At 38.9% G+C, this 20,535-nt stretch overlaps 1 protein-coding gene across 2 annotated transcripts in view; it reads left to right on the top strand.

Moving 5' to 3' along the window:
• The first annotated feature begins 7,843 nt into the window (after positions 1-7,843).
• Positions 7,844-20,535, top strand: part of LOC138176494 (BRCA1-A complex subunit Abraxas 1-like) — a 34,791-nt gene continuing 22,099 nt past the window's right edge. Inside the window, exons 1-2 of one of the 2 annotated variants that reach the window (XM_069107276.1) lie at positions 7,844-8,049; positions 13,191-13,281. In XM_069107276.1, the coding sequence (XP_068963377.1) occupies positions 7,927-8,049; positions 13,191-13,281 (214 nt within the window). In that variant the 5' untranslated portion in view covers positions 7,844-7,926. The remainder of the gene's footprint in view (positions 8,050-13,190; positions 13,282-20,535) is intronic. The other variant, XM_069107275.1, reaches the window with a different exon arrangement.

Genomic DNA, 20,535 nt, shown 5'->3' with positions numbered 1-20,535 from the left:
CATAAGGCAAAGGAGCTTGGACTACAACCAAGGATCAACTAGCCAGTTAGACTGAGTATAATCTTTCTGGCAAGGAGATTGTCATTCAATGAAATAAGGGACTTCCAGACCTTCCTGATGAAAAGGTCAGAGCTTAATGGAAAATTTGATCTCCAAATACAAGAATCAAGAGAGAAATACAAAGGTAAATAGGGAACACACACACACACAATTTGTTATTCAATACTAGCAAACTGTTTGCATCCTTATATGTGAGGATGATAGCTCTTAATGTTGAGAATTGTATAATTATCATGACATTTAAAAGGGATATACATAGATAGAGGGTGTGGGTATAAATTAACTGATGTAATGATAAAAAAACCTAATTAAGGGTTGCAAAGGCATTGTAATGGGAGAAGAGGAAAGGAGGAAGCACAAAAGGGTAAATTATATCAGATAAAGAGGCACAACATATATTATAAGAGAGGGAAAGAAGGGAGGGAAATGAGCATTGTATGAGCTTTAACCTCATCAGTTTTGACTCAAGGAGGGAATAACATATTCAGTTAAGTATAAGTATGTAATGTGAAGAGACACAAAAACTTATTATAGTAAAGGGAAAGAAGGGAGAGGAAGAACACTGTTTGAGAATTACTCTCATCAGATTTGGTTCATGGAGGGAATAACATACTTTGTTAAAGAAAGAAAGAGAGAGAGAGAAAGAAAGAAAGGAAGGAAGGAAGGAAGGAAGGAAGGAAGGAAGGAAGGAAGGAAGGAAGGAAGGAAGGAAGGAAGGAAGGAAGGAAGGAAAGATACAAAGAAACAAAGAAAGAAAAGGGAGAGGGGTTAGAAGGGAAGGAAGAAGTAGGAAGGGAAAAGGGTAAGAAAAGAGAGCGGTGCTGATAGGGAGGGAATATTGAGGGATGCAATGGTCAACAGCTGAGCTCTTCTGAGGAGGGGAAGGGAAAACGGAGGGGGGAGATAGGATGGAAAGAAAGACATAGATAGTAATAATAGCTGAATGTGAATGAGATGAACTCTCCCATAAAACAGAGGTGGGTAGCAGAATGGATTAAAAACCATAATCCTACAATATGTTGTTTACAATAAACACATTTGAAACAGGGGGATACACACAGGGTAAAAGTAAAAGGCTGGAGTAGAATATATTATGCTTCAGCTAAAGTAACAAAAGCAGGGGTAGCAATACTAATCTCAGACAAAGCAAAAGCAAAAACAGATCTAATTAAAACAGGTAAGGAAAGAAACTACATCCTACTAAAATATACCACAGACAATGAAGTAATATCATTGCTAAGCATATATGTACCAAGGGGTATAGCATCCAAATTCCTAGAGGAGAAGTTAAAGGAATTACAGGAAGAAACAAACAGCAAAACTTTACTAGTGGGGAACCTCAACCTCCCCCTATCTAAACTTGATAAATCTAGCCTCAGAACAAGAAAGAACTTAAAGTGAATAGACTTTTAGAGTAGGTAGATATGATAAACTTCTGGAGAAAATTGAATGGGAATAAAAAAAGGAATATACCTTCTACTCAGCAGTACATGGCACATACACAAAAAGTGACCATATACTAGAGCATAAAAACATAATTTTCCAGTGCAAAAGGGCAAAAATATTAAATGCATCCTTTTCAGATCATGATGCAAAAAAGGTTATATGTAATAAAGGGCCATGGAAAGATAGACTAAAAACTAATTGGAAACTAAATAATCTGATGCTAAAGAATGAGTGGGTCAAACAACAAATCATAGAAACAATCAGTAACTTCATTCAAGAGAATGACAATAATAAGACAACATACCAAAACTTGTGGGATGCAATGAAAGCAATTCTTTAGGGGAAGCTTTATATCTCTGAAGACTTATGTGAATAAAATACAGAAAAAGGAGACCAATGAATTGGACATGCAACTGAAAAAGCTAGAAAAATAACAAATTGAAAATCCCCAATTAAATACTAAATTAGAAATACTGAAAACCAAAAGAGAGATTAATAAAATTTAAATTAAGAAAACTATTGAACTAATAAATAAAACTAAGAGCTGGTTTTATGAAAAAATCAATAAAATTGATAAATCTTTAGTCCATTTGATTTAAAAAAAGAAAGAAGAAAACCAAATTACTAGTATCAAAAATAAAAAGGGTGAATCAACCTCCAATGAAGAGGAAATTAAAACAATAATTAGGAATTATTTTGTTCAATTGTATGCCCATAAATTTGACAATCTTAGTGAAATGGATGGATATTTACAAAAACATAAATTGCCCAGATTAACAGAAGAGGAAGTAAAATACTTAAATAACCCCATCTCAGAAAAAGAAATTGAACAAGCCATCAATGAACTCCCTAGGAAAAAATATCCATGGCCAGATGGATTACAGATGAATTCTATCAAATATTTAAAGAACAATTAATTCCAATACTTCATAGGTTATTTGGAAAATTTGTTAAAGAAGGAGTCCTACCAAATTCTTTTTATGATACAAATATGGCACTGATACCTAAATAGAGAAAAACCAAAACAAAGGACATTTTAGACCAATTCTCCTAATGAATATAGATGCAAAAATTTTAAATAAAATATTAAAAAATTACAGGAACTTATCATGAGAATAATACACTTTGATCAGCTAGGATTTATTTCAGGAATGCAAGACTGGTTCAATATTAGCAAAACTATCTGATCATATCCACAACAAAACTAGTAGAAAGCATATGATTATTTCAAAAGATGCAGAAAAAGCTTTTTTTTTTTTTTACAAAATACAATACCCATTCTCATTAAAAACACTAGAACAAATAGGAATGAATGAGGTCTTCCTTGAAATGATAAGTAGCATCTATCTAAAATCATCAGAGAGTATTATAATTAATGGGTATAAGCTCGAAGCATTTCTAATAAGATTGAGGGTGAAACATGGATGTCCACTATCACCCCTGTCATTCAATTTGGTACTAGAAATATTAGCTGTAGCAATAAGAGAAGAAAAACAAACTGAAGGAATTAGAATAGGCAAAGAAGAAACTAAGTTATCACTCTTTGCAGATGATATGGTGATATACTTAGAGAGTCCTAGAGAATCAAGTAAAAAAAGATTGGAAATAATAAATTTGACAAAGTTGCAGGATATAAAATAAACCCACATAAATCTTCAGAATTCCTATATATTTCTAATAAATCCCAACAACAAGAGATAGAAAGAGAAATTCCATTCAAAGTTACTGTAGACATTATAAAATATTTGGGAGTCTACTTGCCCAAACAAACCTAGGAGCTATATGAACACAATTACAAAAACTTTTCACACAAATAAAGTCAGATCTAAATAATTGGAAAAACATCAGTTGCTCATGGTTAGGTCGAGTTAATATTAAAAAATGATAATTTTATCTAAATTAATTTACATATTTAGTGTCATACCAAACTACTGAAAAATTATTTTGTAGAGCTAGATAAAACAATAACAAAATTCATCTGGAAGAACAAATGGCCCAGAATATCAAGGGAATTAATTAAAAGAAATGCTAGGGAAGGTGGCCAGATTTTAAACTGTATTATAAAGCAGCAGTCATCAAAACTACTTGGCACTGTTTAAGAAATAGAGTTGTGGATCAGTGGAATAGGTTAGGTATACAAGACACAGTAGTCAATGACTATAGTAATCTACTGTTTGATAAACCCAAAGACTCCATCTTCTGGAATAAAAACTCACTATTTGACAAAAGCTTCTTGGAAAACTGGAAAAATAGTATGGCAGAAACTGGGCATAGACCAGTATCTTACACTGTATACCAAAATAAAGTCTAAATGGGTGCACGATCTAGATATAAAGGCTGATACTATAAGCAATCTGGGAGAGCAAGGGAAGTCTACTCATATTTATGGAGAAGGGAAGAATTTATGACCAAACAAGAGATAGAGAGCATTACAAAATGCACAATGAATAATTTTTATTACATTGAATTGAATTTTTTCTGTATGAACAAAGCCAATGCAACCAAGATTAGGAGGAAAGCAGCAAATTCAGACAGAATGTTATAATTAGTATCTCCGATAAAGGTCTCCTTTCTAAAATATACAGAGAAATGAGGCAAATATGTAATTATGCGAATTCATTCCCTAATTGATAAATGGTCAAAGGATAAGAACAGGCAGTTTTCAGAGGAAGAAATTAAAGATATCTATAATCACATGAAAAAATGCTCTAAATCACTATTCATTAGGGAGATGCAAACCAAAACAACTCTTAGGTACCACACCTCACTTGTCACTTTGACTAACATGACAAAACAGGAAAATGATCAATACTAGAGAAGATGTGGGAAAATTGGAACACTGATACATTGTTAGTGGAGCTGTGAACTGATCCAACCATTCTGGAGAGAATTTTGGAACTATGCCCAAAGGGTTATAACAATATGACTACCCTTTGACCCAGCAATACCACTTCTAGGGCTGTATCCCAAAGAGATCATACAAATGGGAGGAGGATTCATATGTACAAAAATTTTGATAGCAGCTTTTTTTTGTGTTGGAAAAGAATTGGAAATCAAGGGGATGCTTTTCAATTGGGGAATGGCTGAACAGTATATGAATGTAATGGATTAATATTGTGCTATAAGAAATGTGGAGCAGACCAACTTCATAATAACCTGGAGAGACTTATATAAACTGTTGCTGAGTAAGAGGAACAGAACCAGGGTGATGCCTAACTTTGGTAGACTGTGCTCTTCTCATCAATGCAAAGTTATAAGGCAACTTCAAAAGACTCATTTTGGAAAAGCCTATTCACATCCAGGGAAAGAATTACGAAGTGTTAATGCAGATTGAGACAAACTACTTGTTCTCTCTTTTTTGCTTTGTTTTGCTTCTTCTTTCTTGTGGTTCATTCCTTTGGTTATAATTCTTCTTTACAAGTTGACTAATGTTTAATGTGAAGTTATATGTAGAACCTATATCGAATTGCATGCCACCTTGCTGGGGGAGGGGGAAGGAAAGGGGGGGAGAGAAAATTTGGAATTCAAAAACTTGTTGAACTGTATGTTATAAACTAAAAGTAAATACATTTAAAAGAAAAAAATTCAAATATCTCAGAGCTGTAGTCAAGATAACACAAGATTTAGCAGCTTCCATGTTAAAGGCGAATATGACTTTGGAATATGATATATTCCAGAAGGCAAAGGAACTAGGATTATAAGAATCACCTACCCATCAAAAGGGAGTATAGTCCTTCAGGAGGAAAAACAATGTTCAATGAAATAGAGGATTTTCAAGCTTTCTTAATGAAAAGACCAGAGGTGGATAGAAAATTTGGCTTTCAAATACAAGAATCAAGAGAAGCATAAAAAGGTAAACAGGAAAGGAAAAAATCCTAAGTGACTTAATAATATTAAATTGTTTACATTCTAACATAGTAAGATTATACTTACAACTCTCAAGAACTTTCTCATTACTAGGGCAGTTAGAAGGAGTATACATAGACAGAGGGCACAGGTGTGCTTTGAATATGATGGGGATGATAACTAAAAGAATAAAAGTTAAGTGGTAAGAAAGAAGAATGCACTGTGAGATAGGGGAAAGGGCAAAATAATCTCACATAAAACAGGCCTGAAAGAGCTTTTACGATGGAGGGGAGTGTGAGGGAATACTTAAACCTTATTCTCATCAGAATTGGCTAAAAGAGGGAATAATATAGACACTTAGTTGAGTATAGAGATCTATCTTACTCAATAGGAAAATAGCAGGGGAAGGGGATAAGAGAAGGGATGGGACTGATAGAAGGGAGGCTGATTTGGGGGAGGCAGTAGTAAGAAGCAAAACAACTTTTGATGATGGACAGGGTGAAAGGAGAAAGAGGAGGAGGATAAATGGGGGAAAATAGTATGGAGAAAATCACACAATTAGTAATCATAATTGTGAAAAAAAATTTACAACAAGTTTCTCTGATAAAAGTCTCATGCCTCAGATATATAGTCATTCTCCTATTGATAAATGGTCAATGGATATAAGCATGAAATTTTCAGATGAAGTAATCAAAGCTATTTATAGTAATATGAAAAAAAATGCTCTAAATCACTATTGATTAGAGAAATGGAAGAATCCAGGAACATAACTGAACATAATTAAAAAATAATTTTTTATTACAAATAAATTTAAATAAATATATAAATTTAAGTAATTTGAAAAACAACTATTCATGGGTGGCTCAAGCTAATATAATACAAATGACAATATTGATCTACTTATTCAGTGCTATCCCCATTAAATTACCAAAAAAAATATTTTATTGAGCTAGAAAAAATAATAACAAAATTCATTTGGAAGAACAAAAGGTTTTTATATCAATATCAAAGGAATTAATGAACTGAAAAAATGAAGGTCTAGCAATACCAGATCTTAAACTGTAATATAATGTGGTAATGATGAAAACTATCTGGTAATGATTAACAAATAGAATGGTGGATCAGTGGAATAGAGTAGATATGATGGGGTTCAGGGGGTCCAGGAACCCCAATAACCAGAGTCCCTGGAAAGCAATCTGGAATGAATTCACAGACTCAAGCATTCTTTAAGTCAAGGTGGCAAAGATTTATTGTTACACTATACATTGGGCGAGAGTTCTTAGGGGACCTGCAACCCTAAAGGGGTACAGCTAAAGTTTACATAGCATAAACTATGGTGAAACCTGTGCCAAACATGCTGGGTGAGTCAGGGTGGAATTAGGGAGTGGTTAAGGAGTGGTCAGTTCTTAAAGGACCATGGACTTTTAATATCTACTGAGCAGATTGCCCAGTATTGCCCAGAATTCACCAAGAAATAGCCTGAGGGGGTGCTGCATGGAGGTGTGGTTTTAGACTTGAAGTCACTTAACCATAAGGTCTGACAAAGCTGTCACCCATCAATGTTATATTCGACAAGATGGATCTTGGGAGTTTACATATGTCCCAAGCCTAAGGCATACATAAGGAGGGATTCAGGATGTATATGACCCCAATTGCTTAAAAAAAAGAAAATGCTTAAGTAACTTGCTCAAGGTTACAAGACCAGTTATTTCTGGGTGTGGTACTAAGTATCTGAGTCAGGACTGATCCCTAGCTCAACCCAACACTGGAGCCAGTGCTCTTACTCACTGAGCCACCTGGCTGCCCATGCTTCTAGACAATCTAGTGGAGTTTTCACTTGTTGCTGTATCAGGAGGAGATAAGCATTTGGCTGGGGCCTAGTCATAAATTATTGCTAGGCATAGGCCAGGGGGAGGGGAGAAATGGGCAGAGATTATGCTCTGAGGCTGGGGAGTAATGTGATTTTGGAACTGGATGTGATTTTGGAACTGGGGTCCAAGCACAGGCACCCCAACACCCCATCAGATACACAATACACAGCAGTAATCTTTTCCAAGGAAACCCCTTGGGCAGTATTGACATTTTATGGTCCCCTGGGTCACTAAGAGTGGAACACGATTAAATAGCAACAAGTGGTTCAGGTTGACGTTTTCCTTTTGGTAGCTCTACCTGGGGCAGGTCCCTGAACCTGTCTGTCATTTCAACCATTTTCCTCATCTGCAATATAGGGATTACACTTGGCAGCCCTTTGTATCCCACCAGGTGGTTCTGTAAATCAAATCGGGTGACCAAAGGAAAGAGGTCTGGATTAAAAAATGAGGTCTGGTAAAGTCTTTGCCAGGGTGTGACGCTAGCAATGGCCCAGCAGACAAGCGCGACAGACCAGAGGCTCCGGCACAGCCCACCTAGCCCAAGTCACCGAGCTGCGCCGCTTCTAGCAGGGGCCACTCTGGACCCCGCACCGCCCCCGCGCTCTCGCGTGGCTCTCTGCTCTTGGCCAGCATCTGAATTCGAGTGCTTGCATTTGCGCCTGCGCCCGGAAGATACCCGGACTGGAGCAGCGCGCGGGCGGGGATGCAGGACGTCCTAGGCCAGGAGCAGGACTGCAGTATGGAGGGCGAGAAGACGTCGGCGATGCTCTCGGGGTTCATGTTTAGCGCCCTCGCTTTCCAGCACCTTAACTCCAACGCTGACTCGGTGAGGCCAAGAAGAAATAAATGAAGCACGGACGGGGGAGGGAGCGCCGAGCGGGAGGTGGAAGTGGGGAGCGGGGAGCGGGGAGGGGAAGGGCGGGGTCCAGCTGCTCCCTCCAGACAGCTACCTTTCTCATCTTCTCACGCATTTATTTAATTCTTTTTGGTGCCAGCCCAGTGCTATGGGGGACGTGCGAGAAGGATCCTCCTCTGTGGCATTAAACTCAAAACAGAAACCAAGGGCTCTGAACTGAACAGGGGCGTCCCCGGGGGCCTCTTATTGACTTAGAACACCACACATCCTCTCTGTTTTATTGTATTTTTATTTATATTTTAAAAACATTTCCCAGTTATATTTTAATCTGGTTCGGGCTGCAGTTGGGGAGTGTTGGCGGCGGCACTGCGGCTCACAGCCCCCTACACCCTTAGTGATTTATTGGACTTGTCGTTTTATTATTCATTTTACTAACACTTTCTCGCTCCGCCCTTCCCCAGACCCCAAAAAAGAAAGGAATGAAGAAAAAAATTCTCTGTCAAGTGAAATAGCCTGCTTTGCCCATATCCAAAAATGTATGTCTCATTTTGCATCTCAGTCTCGAGGATGGGTAGCATACATCATCATTGGTCCTCTGGAATTGTGGACATTGCCTTATCAGGAATAAAAGTTGCCCTTCAAAGTTATTTTTCTTTATAATGATGTCATTGCATAAGTGATTCTCCTCCTCATCACATCGCTCTTGACTGGTTTCTCAAAGTCTCCACTTTCATTTATACATATGCCATAATTTATTCAGCCCTTATCAAATTGCCCAGCACCCCCTTAGTTTCTGCTTCCTTGCCACAAGCCACTACTTCTTCTTCTTCAGATTATTGGGTATTCACAGTTTAGTGACTTTGGGGGCATGTTTTTAAATTCCTTTTCATAATAGCTGGACCAACCCACAGCCCTACCCAATAATATATGTTTGCCCATTTTTCTGTAGCCCCTCCAACATTTGTCATTATCCAATTTTATCATCTTTGCTAGTCTGTGCCAACGAGGTGGACTGTCAGGTGCTTTAATTTCTGTTGCTCCACTTGTAGATTTGGAGTGTTGGGTTTTTTTTTTCCTTATGGCCATTGATGCCTTGGATTTCTGCCTCTGAAAACTGCTTCCTTGCATCTACTGACCTTTTATCAGTTGGTGAATCGCTCTTACCTCACCTTTTCCTTAGTCTTTCAAAAGAAAGTAACTGAAGAGCATCACTTGCATTGTCTCTCCCTTAGAGGGATTATTCTTGGAAGCAGTCCAGAACACTTGAGACTGGAAGTTAGACATCCTGAGTGCTACCTGTTTTTTGGTCTATTGTGAAATGAAGAAAATAAATGCTAAAAAATAAAACTAAGCAACTTGGCAGTATTGTAAAACACTAGACATTTTATAAGGATGACAGAAATTGTAGACCTGTACATTTATTTTAAATCTCCAGAGCATGTATACCTCCCTGATTTTTTTTTTAAAAAGTACGATTGTGAAAAAAATTTGTAACCCATTTAAAGTAACCCTTCCCTTTAGACAGCACATTTCTCCCTATATCACTATCTCTTCCCTTCTTCAGTCCAGATAGATTAATTTCCTAAAACACTGACTTAATCTCGTCATACCCACTTCTCTTCTAACTTTGATTTTTAGGTCAAGGGTACTACCATCCTTCCATTCAACCCAGGTTTGAAACTTAAGAACCATCCTTGACTATTTATCCTTCCTCACCCAGAAAATCTGAATTTTGCCAAGTCTTGTGAGAGATGATGTGGTTATAGAAGCAATACTCATATGTCTAATTTTAATGGCAAATTATAATTGGCCCAGGAGAAGAGATTCTTTCCGTTGGAGAGGTGGGGGACTATGGGTTCAGAATGTTGTGTGTGCTGTTACCGAATCAGTTACTTTTCTGTAACTTTTTCTTTGTTTCCAGGAAAAGCTCACTGGGGAGGTGGACAGAAAGGGGTGTGACTGGAAATGACTGATTTTAGAACAAAGGATAATCACAATTTTTTTTTGTCCACCTCCCTCCCCCCAGCTAGTTCAGGACTTCTTTGCAAGACTGCTTATAGAACAGTAGCTTTCTGATTTGTTCTTCATGGCTCAGGGCTTTCTCCTCTCCACTTCATCCAGCATAGGTGTGACCATTACACTCTGATACTCAAAAAGTTTCAGTGATCTAGAATCAAAAACAAATTCCTCAGTTTGACATATTCATACACAATAAAACTCTTGCTTCTGCCTTCCTTTTCAGATTTATTACACATTTCTCCCCTCCGTGCAAACTTCTTCTAGTCAAACTGTCCTATTTGCAGTTCTTCTAAACGTTCTATTTGCTGTCTTCATGCCTTTTTATCAGCTGTCCCCTGTTGCTTAGAATTCACTCCTTCCTTACCTGCCTCTCAGAATCCCTAGTGAGCTTCACAGCTCAGCTCCTACATGAGGCCTTTCTCTACCCACCTCCACCCCTCCAGCTACTAGTTCTCCCTCTTCTACTGCCCCAATTTTATTTCCCATTTATTTGCCCTTTAAAGTTGTGGACTGGATTTTTTTTTGTATAATTCCCTAACTTAGCACAAAGTAGCCACTTGTTGATTGATATGCCTCAACAACCTCCATTGAATCCTCATTACCTGGAGAATAAAGTCCCAACTCCTTCTCCATTCAGGTCTCTTGAAGCTTATCCTACCTATATGCCAGAAACTTTCCCCTCTGGCCAGACTAGTTATCTTACTATCTTCTGAACCTAACATACTCATTCCCAATTCCAAACCTTAACACATACAGTTTCTCCTACCAGGAATGTCCTTTTCCTCATTAGACTGTGAACTTCTTGAGAGCAGAGACTGTTGTTTTTAACCTTTCTTTGTATTCTTGGCACTTGGTAGGCATGTGATCTGATTCATTTGATACAGTGATAAATGCCAGTTGATTGACTAAATCCTACCTTCAGAGTTCAGCTTATGCCTATGGTTCATTCATTCAGTAAACATGAAGAGTTTACTATACGCAAGCACTGTGCTATATGAAAAGGAAAATCAGTTAGTAGTGATTACTTTGATTTTAGTTTGATTGTAGGATTAAGTTCCTTTCTTTAGGAAAAGCTAGCCCTAACAGCTAAGCCAGCCTAACATAGATATTCTCTTAAGTCTAGGTTACCTATAGCTTTAGTAAATAAGTAGATTGATAAGACTTTAGCATTTAGTAGCCAACAATTTAGAGTTAGACATATATCTTTGTAGGAATAAAATAATCAAAGGACTGACTCTAAGGACTAACTTCCCCATTCTGGCAGCTGGAGAAAAGGGGGTTGACTAAAAATTAAGTTACATTTTCCAATCTTAGTGGATAAGTTTTTTGTTTTCCTTTAGTTAGATGTTAAGTCTAAGTTGAGTAATGAAATCTTTAAGGTTGGCAACTGGAAGAGGGGAGAAGGGGGTGGGGGTAGTGTTGGGTGGTGTGTGACTGCTAACTACACACCACATACTTCTTTATCGCAGTAAGCTTTCTGGTTACAAAAAGGCATTGCCTGTAGAGCAAGGACTTCTGGGATAATCTCACTTTTAGAATTTGGATTAAGAAAGCCTGGCAAAAACAAACTGGTCAGATGACCTGACTTGTGCAGTCGAATTTTTGTTCAAAAACAAATTTCCTTTTTTTTGTAATTCCTCTTCTGTGTTATAAAAATAATCTTTTAAAATCATTCTGTTGTCACTAATTACTGAAGAATTAGTTGACCTGATTTAATGGTAACTTGCTAGCCTTGCTATTAAATAATTTTCACTCAGAAACTTTGTACCTCAGGATTATTTTTTATTTCAGATAATTAATTTTAATAGCTAGGTGCTAGGTATTTATAAAGACAACAAAAAGAATACCCTGTCTTCAAAGAACTTATATTCTAGTGGGGTATACAGCATGTAAACAGAAATAATTTCAAGGTAATTTATGGAGGGAGGGAGGGAATGCTATCAACTAGGGGGATCAGGAAAGGGTTCACAAAGGAAGTGGCCCCTTAGATAAGTAGAGAAGTAAGCTAAGCATTCTAAAAGGCATAAAAAATAGATTGCTCATGGACATGCAGTTGAGAGATGGCCTATTAAGTTCAGGGAATATAGAGTAGGCCATTTAGGCTAGTATATAAATGTGTATGACATAGATCTGGAAAGTTCGGCTGGAGCCAAACTGAAGGGTTTTAAATGCCACCTTGAGTTGGTATTTTATCTTTTAGGCAATGGAAAATCATTGGAAATGTCTGAGCATGGCCTAGCATGATTAGATTTGTGATTTGGGAAGATTATTTGGGCAGCTGTGGGAATGGGTTGGAAAAGAGAAGGAACAAAGGAATACAGGGAGGAGGTTGATTAAGTTATGCAACTGTCCATGCAACTAGGCAATAATTCAGATACAAAATTGGACTGGGACAACTTAAGGGGGAAAAAGAATAAGAATATGAAAGATGTTGATATAGAACTGAAAAGACTGAGCAATGGATTAGAGACTTAAGGGGTGGCGGAGAGAGTCATTGAACCCCAGTTTTCAAGCTTGACTGACAAGAAATTTGGTGACACCTTCAAGAGAAATAGGGAAGTTTGGAGAAAGGGGAGGTTAAAGGGGGAGAAAATTGGGTTTGTTTTGGTTATATTGAGTTTAGGTTACCTAAGATGTCCAGGAAGGCAGTTAGTAAAATAAGACTGGAATTCAGGAGAAAGATTTGGACTGAGTATGCATCTATTCACAAATCATCTGTATAAAGATGATGTTTTGAACCCAAGGGGGCTGATAAGATAACAGAAAGTAGAAGGCTAAGGACAGTACTTTGGGGCATCCTCATGATTAGGGGGAAAGAGATAAATGATAATCCCCAGTAATACAATCCATGTTAATCTTCCCCTTATGACAGTTTTTATAATACTTTGCTATACTGTTCATTTTGACATATTGTCTTCTGTTACAAACTAATTCATACCTTCTCTCCAAGTAGGCCAAGTGAGGTGCTTTTTTGTGTTCTAAATCTTTAGTATCCTGCATATTGTAGGTGCTCAGGTTTGAAATTAATTAATGAATAAAGACACAGTAAGTGTTTTTGTTTCATATATTGTTTCTTTTTTGTACCCCTCTAGGAAGGTTTTCTACTTGGGGAAATGAGAGGTCAATCAAAGAACAGCATTATAGACTCTCAGTTGAGCGATGTTGAAGTTGTTTTTACAGTTGGTGAGTCTATATACTATGTGTTATCTGTGTGTCCAATCAGTATAAATGTTCTTTGAAAATATTTTGAAAATAATTAAAAACAAAACTTTTTAATGGAGATTGCAGATAAAATGAATGTACTCCATTCATCATCTAAAAGTATTAGGCAGAACTTGGCTAAAGTAGGAAAAAACTGAGGACAAGCTGTAGGGTTAATGGAATATAAGGAATGTAAGATCTTCTCTGTCCATTAATAGGCCTACTGACCACATGTGTTCCCTTTTTTCTTGGGGACACGGGCTGTATTCCCAGGTCTAAAGGTATACAGTTATTTCAATCACAGATGTTCTGCTGCTTTGAGCTCCGACCCAGTTCACAGCTGTGACACATCCTGAGTCACATAGATCCCATATATTGCCTTGGAGGAGGAACTTTTTTAGGGGAGAGCCTGCTTAAGAGGAGGCTTGCTTGCTAGAAGGCTTTCACACCTTTTGATACTAAGCCAATTAGGCACTGAGTATATTCTGGGAGGTTGGTATTTTGCTTTGGGGCTCACTCATGAGAAGAATGTTTCTTTGTAATTTGGCCAGAGACTCTGGGTAGCCATTGTTAAGGGTCCCCCTGACTTTGTGAACCCAGATATTAGCACTCCTTGGTCTGGTGATTAGGTATCTATTACTTTGTTTAGACAGTTGAAGCCCTGTCTATTGGATTCTTTCTTGGATACTGTAAGACAAATAAATGCAGCACACAGGAGGGCTGCTAGGACAGGTTCACTCTTGCTTTGGTCACACAGGAAAGACACTAAGAAGGGGTTAATAAATAATCTTATTCTAGTCTAGTTTCTCAGAAGAGGATTGCTGATCATGGGAGGACAAACTCCTACAGCATTCCCTAATCACCCTTCTCGCAGGGGCCAGTGAGAAGGGGGGAAATTACCCCTACATCTTGATGGGATCAGTCAAGATAGGCACTACTTGTGCATCCCCTAAGTCCCCATGAGCCTCAGTGGGTATCAGTTGAGGCAAACACAGATTCCCCCCAAGCCTTGATGGGGGCTGATCAAGGCACACACAGCATTTGCACATTCAACTCTAAGGTTCCCCCTAAGCCTCAATGGGGGCCAATTGAGTCACACGCAGCATTCATGCATTCAACCCTAAGGTTCCCCATTCACTGACCACCTGTTTTATAGGGGCAACAGACAAAGAAGGCATATTGCCAACAATAGTCTCACAAGTTTACATCACCCCATCCCTGTATCTCACTGCACAGTCGCAGTGGATGTTTATATTATTTATCATTATATAATGCTGCACAGGCATGGTGGAGATGATGAGGGATGGCTCCCAGTAGGTTTGGCAGGAACTCTGATCTTATCTAAGACCAGAACCTGCTATTCAGTCTGGAAAGAATTCAGTTCAGCCTTACTTGGAGTCAGAGTTGAAGAAGTTTATTATACGCTTTACAGCAGGCAAGGATCCTTAGGGGACCTGCAAGTGAAAGGGGGAACAGGCTTTTACTTTTAAAGGGTAGGGCTGCCATTTTCAGGGCTGACTGGATGGATGTAAGGGAACCAAGGCTAACTTGTGACTTCAGTGCATAGATAAAAAGTTAGGGCGGACTGAGAGGAACTTGTGACTTCAGTGCATAGATAGTTTAACTTGGAGATAAGATTTGGGCCAGACAGGAAGCAAGGACAAAGGAGACACAAGTTGTTGCCTAGGCAGAATGTGGATAGGGGGAAGGGGCAGAGTTTGAGGCTGGGAAAGGGAAAACGTGATTTTTTTGCAAATTGCTATTACAATTTTACAATACAAATTGCAGTTACAATTGTACAAACCGGTTTTACAAATTGATGTTACCGACTGATGTTGCCAATTGGTTTTACAAATTGCTGTTACACATATAGATACCAAGCACCCCAAGCACCCCATCATTCCCACCTTAAACAGATGACACCTGAATTCATTTGAGGGCACAGGACGATGGTCTCAGCTTCCCGAGCTACTTCTCGCTGGGGAGGGGCGTAGAGCTGTCCCTGCCTCTCAGGGTATCATCCTTCAAGGGTTGGGGTCCTTGGCCAATGTCCGGAATTTGGCCAACACCAGGTCCAAGGGGTGATGGGTAGTGACTTCAGGCAACGGTTGGTACTCAGCCTGTGCGATCATCTGCCAGTGGAAAGCACTGAGCCTAGAAGAGGCAAACTTAGCAAAGAGGTTAAGCAGACAAGGACCAAAAATGAAATAGGAGTGGGACCGGGAAAGGGGCCAATATAGGGAAAAGCCAGAACCACCATGAGGAAGAGGAGGAACCTGGTGCACTAAGGGTTTCATGAATTTCTTCCATCCAATTGGCCTTTTCCAGTGTATTTTTGATGCGGAGTTCTACCTGTCAAGAATTATTGATATACATGCAGCAGAAGGTGTTAGCTAGGGCACAGACGCCTCCATTAGAGGCTAGCAGATAATCTAAGGCTATACGATTGTCCAGGACCACATTGGCCAGGGAATCCAGAGACTGCTGGATCTCCCGAAGGCTAAATGCAGTCTCGGTTGCCAAATGATGCAAGGACTCAGCCTGAGATGTCACCTGCAAGTGAAGGGTGCTAAGCCTGAAAGTTTCCAGTAATCTAACACGAAAGAGCTCAATCTTTTACTGAATCCTTGCTCTGATCATAGAAACCTGCTATAGAAGGACCTGTGACATTCCAAATATGACAGGATAAGACATCCTTGATTCTGTTTAAATTCAGGTTAGTTACAGATATCCAACCAGGCAGTATCCATTCCACCTCAAAGCTAGACTCAGGAATAGGTAGGGAACATTCCTTTTCAAAGGAACCCCATGGGTAAACTGAGCCAGGAGGGATCCCATCCCAGATGGAGGCTAAGATTGTCCCTCCAGCCTTTACCAAATGCAGACTTCCACCTGTCCACAGTACAAGATCACATTTCCTCTGAGTAGCTTGTGGCATTTTTCTCTCAGATACTGATTTAATGCAGATAACTATACCCAAATTCAAACTCATAATAAAATTTAGTTATGGTCCCAAATGCCTTTTACCTTAAACCACAAGCCTCACCAATCACAGCTTAGAGCCAGTTATAATTATTTCTATTCTCTTGTAGCTGCAATAAGCAATAAAGATTTATCAGGTTCCACAACTGTAAGGAATTCCATTTACCATCTTTCCTTCTGAAATCTAAAAGCCAATTGATAAAAATCCTTTTTAATCCTGGCAATTTTTAGCAAGTTAGGTTCATTTAAAAACTACATGACTGAAAAAAGTTCTTTTCCCAATGACCTTGCTTAACAGAGATAGTTTCCAGGGGATTTGGTAGTTTTACAACATTGTAAATGCAGGAGTGAATGGGGGAAGGGCTAATAATGATGCCCCTGTTTAGCCAATTCTCATACAAGCAGGAGGACTGTTCTGACTGGGCAGAACTAGTCAGGATAAAGTTGTCACAGTTATAGGTTTTAGCATTAAAACAGTAGCCCAACAACTTAGTTAAGAGTCTTACAATTTTAAACAATCTTGACTGAAACTTCCTTTTAAACAAAGACAGACTTGGAAGCTTCTGATTTCCCAAATTGCAATATTCCAAAACTTTAAGAGAAACTGCTTCTCATACAGCATAGATAGTACAGCTGTTTACCAGTAACAATATCATAAACAATTATCATGTTCTTAAATTTGAACTTTGAAATAAAAACAAATGAATTACCAATCTGATGACCTTAAAACTCGACATGAAGTTACACAAAACAAAAATCTTTTTTTTTAAGCCATACAACCAATCAACTTATCACCAGAAATCAATTACATTCAGGAATCTCACATAGATGGTGAATGTGGTGATCCATAAACCTTCAAATTACCATAATTACATTCTTATATGAAGCAAGCTTGAAAACTACATCCCTATATTTTTCTTTCCCTTTTTTCAGGAGTTCTTATTTGCTCAATAAGAATTCTACAAAAATACCTTTCCAATTCACTGTGCAGGGAATCATTCATTTCATCATTAGAAATGTGGGAACTATAACTTTAAATCACTGTATATTTCCAGAATAGCCAAAAAGTTAAATGGACAATCAGCTATCACAGTAAATATCAGCAGTATTATTATTACTTGTTTGTATCCCAAATACAAGAGCTTTAAACCATCAGATATTGTAATATAAAAAATCCAATTCACATGAAATAAACATTAAAACATAAGGTTAGCAGAACTAATAAAAGCAACATAGCTAGTTTTACACAAATTTTTCTCCATCTTTTAGTTTCAACAAAATTCAGATTGAAAACTGCTTTCTGTCACTCAATTAATACAGTATAAGAGGATTTTACAATTTAGAGATACCATAATAACACAATGACATTCTGACATTAATTGCATTTCCAATTCATCACATGCAAAAATTATTGATAGAAAATTAGGCTTACCAAGTGCAGAGGCTTTTCTCCTCTCCCCACAGTTGCAGAGCTTGGTTGTGGACCCAGGGGTTTGAAAGGAGAGAGGGTCATCTGCATGCTTAGAGTTGTGGATTTCAGGGTACCCAGGGGCCCAGGGCTGTTGCCAGGGGAGCCCTTGATATAGCTGCTATGTCTCCCCCTCTCTTTTTCTTTTTCAAGTGGGGGAGGGTAACTCAAATTCCCTACTCCTCTTCAGCACTCTCTTTCCTTATCTGATCTGGTGAGACAGGCTTTAACAAAATCTGCTCAAATGTTTTTAGCTGTTTTAACTTTTACTCCAATAAATTTTATTTGTCCACTCCTTAGAAACTTCTTTTAAAGTGATAGCTTTGACTTCTCTAGCAAGGGGAGGTGGAGTGGCGCCTACTTCCTTACCCCAGTTCTAGAGAGCCCAAAAACCTCACTTTTCTGACCAGATCTTAGAAAATATTCCAATTTGCCTAAATGCCAAATAGTAAAATGAATTCTGACTTATCTTTAGCATCAAATTAGGAGTGACACTTTTAAAAAATGACCAGAATGCATTCAGTTGCCTTTTAGTTTTATTCTGTTACACAAAACTTTCTTCTTTTAGGTGAGGCAGGAAATAGTTAAATGTTGGTCTGCCTGCCTCTTTGATCTGAGGTAGAATATTCCCTCCCTTTCTTATCACCTTCTCCTCACTCCACTTGGCCAGAGTGGAATGAAGAGGAGGAGATTCTTAAACTTTTAAAGATCTTAAAACTTCTGTTCACAAACAAGACAATATTTTGCTCTCTTTCTCTCTCTCTCCAGCCTGCATTCAGCATCAGGGGAAAGGAGGAGGAAGGAAAGAGATATCAGCATTTCAAAGGAATGTCCTGCAGTCCAACTGCAGTTTAAAGCTTAGAGGTGTCAGATTACTGACACACACTCATTCACACAGAAACAAAGACAGAGAGAGAAAAACTGACAGGAAGATTCAAAAAGCTCACAGAGGATTTCTGAAACCCTTGGCACAAACTACGTTGGCTTGGCCCCCAGATAGATGCCAATGGGGGGGGGGGCAGGTAAAATTGCTTTGAGATAACCTAGGCACAGATCCCCAAGTGTAGGGGGAAGCTGGCCCATCCTTTCTACTTGAGGTCTTGAAGACCAAGGTTTTTTTTTTCAGTTGTACAAAAGATATTCCAGAGGTGAGTCATGGGGTATGGAGTGAGACTGACCCATCCTTTCTTGTGCCCCTGAACCAGAGTCTTTGCAGTCCGCTTTTCTCTGAGGTCTCACGAGAAAAGCCTTGCCTAAAAAAATATATGTGTATATTTCTTAGACGTGTAGACATTTGTTCCTAGACAGGGCATCCCTGTCCCTGTGGGATGTGTCACGGGTCTATTAAAAAATAGACTGGATTCTGGTCTGCCCAGACCAAAACTGTCCAATCAAGCCTTCCTAGGTACTTGAATGGAAAACCCGCCGTACAGGACGAGAGGGAAGAGGTAAAGGGAGTTTACCAGAACTCCAAGAAAGCTTGAGACCACAGACTTTCCTCCTACCTGGCACGCCAAAATGATGAGGGATGGCTCCCATTAGGTTTGGCAGGAACTCTGATCTTATCTAAGACCAGAACCTGTGATTCAGTCTGGAAAGAATTCAGCTCAGCCTTACCTGGAGTCAGAGTTGAAAAAGTTTATTATACGCTTTACAGCAGGCAAGGATCCTTAGGGGACCTGCAAGTGAAAGGGGGCACAGGCTTTTACTTTTAAAGGGTAGGGCTGCCATTGTCAGGGCTGACTGGATGGATGTAAGGGAACCAAGGCTAACTTGTGACTGCAGTGCATAGATAGTTTAACTTGGAGATGAGATTTGGGCCAGATAGGAAGCAGGGACAAAGGAGTCACAAGTTCTTGCTTAGGCAGAGTGCGGATAGGGGGAAGGGGCAGAGTTTGAGGCTGGGAAAGGGAAAACATGATTTTTTTGCAAATTGCTATTACAATTTTACAATACTAATTGCAGTTACAATTGTACAAACTGGTTTTACAAATTGATGTTACAGACTGATGTTGCCAATTGGTTTTATAAATTGCTGTTGCAGATATAGATCCCAAGCACCCCATCAGAGATGTTTTGAACCATAGTTATGGGAACTCATATCTAATACCTTGGAACAAGAGATTGTTATGGCTGTGGATCCTGGGAACCTGAACTCTAAGAAATAATAACAAAAATCCACTTTACACACACTAAAATTCACCTTACTTACAGATACTCACGTCTTCCTACTTATCTGTGTGTATTGTTTAATTAAAGTAAGATTGTTGACCCCTTTGAAGCTGTCTTTCCTGTAGAAAAGCAGATCAAAGAACCTGTGCTAGCACCCCTTCCGTTTTCTGGTGTTATTGGTCTTATACCTCCATAGCAGCTGCAAGTATCATTAACACACAAGCAAACAGAAAGAATTATGAATCAAAAATCTGAGAGACTGAGTTTCTGGGTAATTAATAATCAGTTTATTGGGGCGGCCAGGTAGCACAGCGAGTAAGAGCACTGGCTCCAGTGTTGGGATGACCTGGGGGTCGAATCCAGGCTCACCTGGGGATCGAATCCGGGCTCAGACACTTAGCACCCACCCAGAAACACCTGGCCCTATAACCTTGAGCAAGTTACTTAACCCCAATTGCTTAGGGGTGGCCAGGTCGTTCAGCAAGTAAGAGCACCGGCTCCAATGTTGGGATGACCTGGGGATCGAATCTGGGCTCAGACACTTAGCACCACACCCAGAAATAACTGGCTGTGTAACCTTGAGCAAGTTACTTAACCCTGATTGCTTTTAAAAA

The sequence above is a fragment of the Petaurus breviceps genome, unplaced genomic scaffold (assembly GCF_028583685.1).
Source record: "Petaurus breviceps papuanus isolate PSGF00001 unplaced genomic scaffold, PetGlider_PUasm1.0 89748, whole genome shotgun sequence".
Lineage (NCBI taxonomy): Eukaryota > Metazoa > Chordata > Mammalia > Diprotodontia > Petauridae > Petaurus > Petaurus breviceps.
The sequence above is the reverse complement of the archived record's forward strand: the minus strand, read 5'-3'. Positions and strand labels throughout refer to the sequence as shown.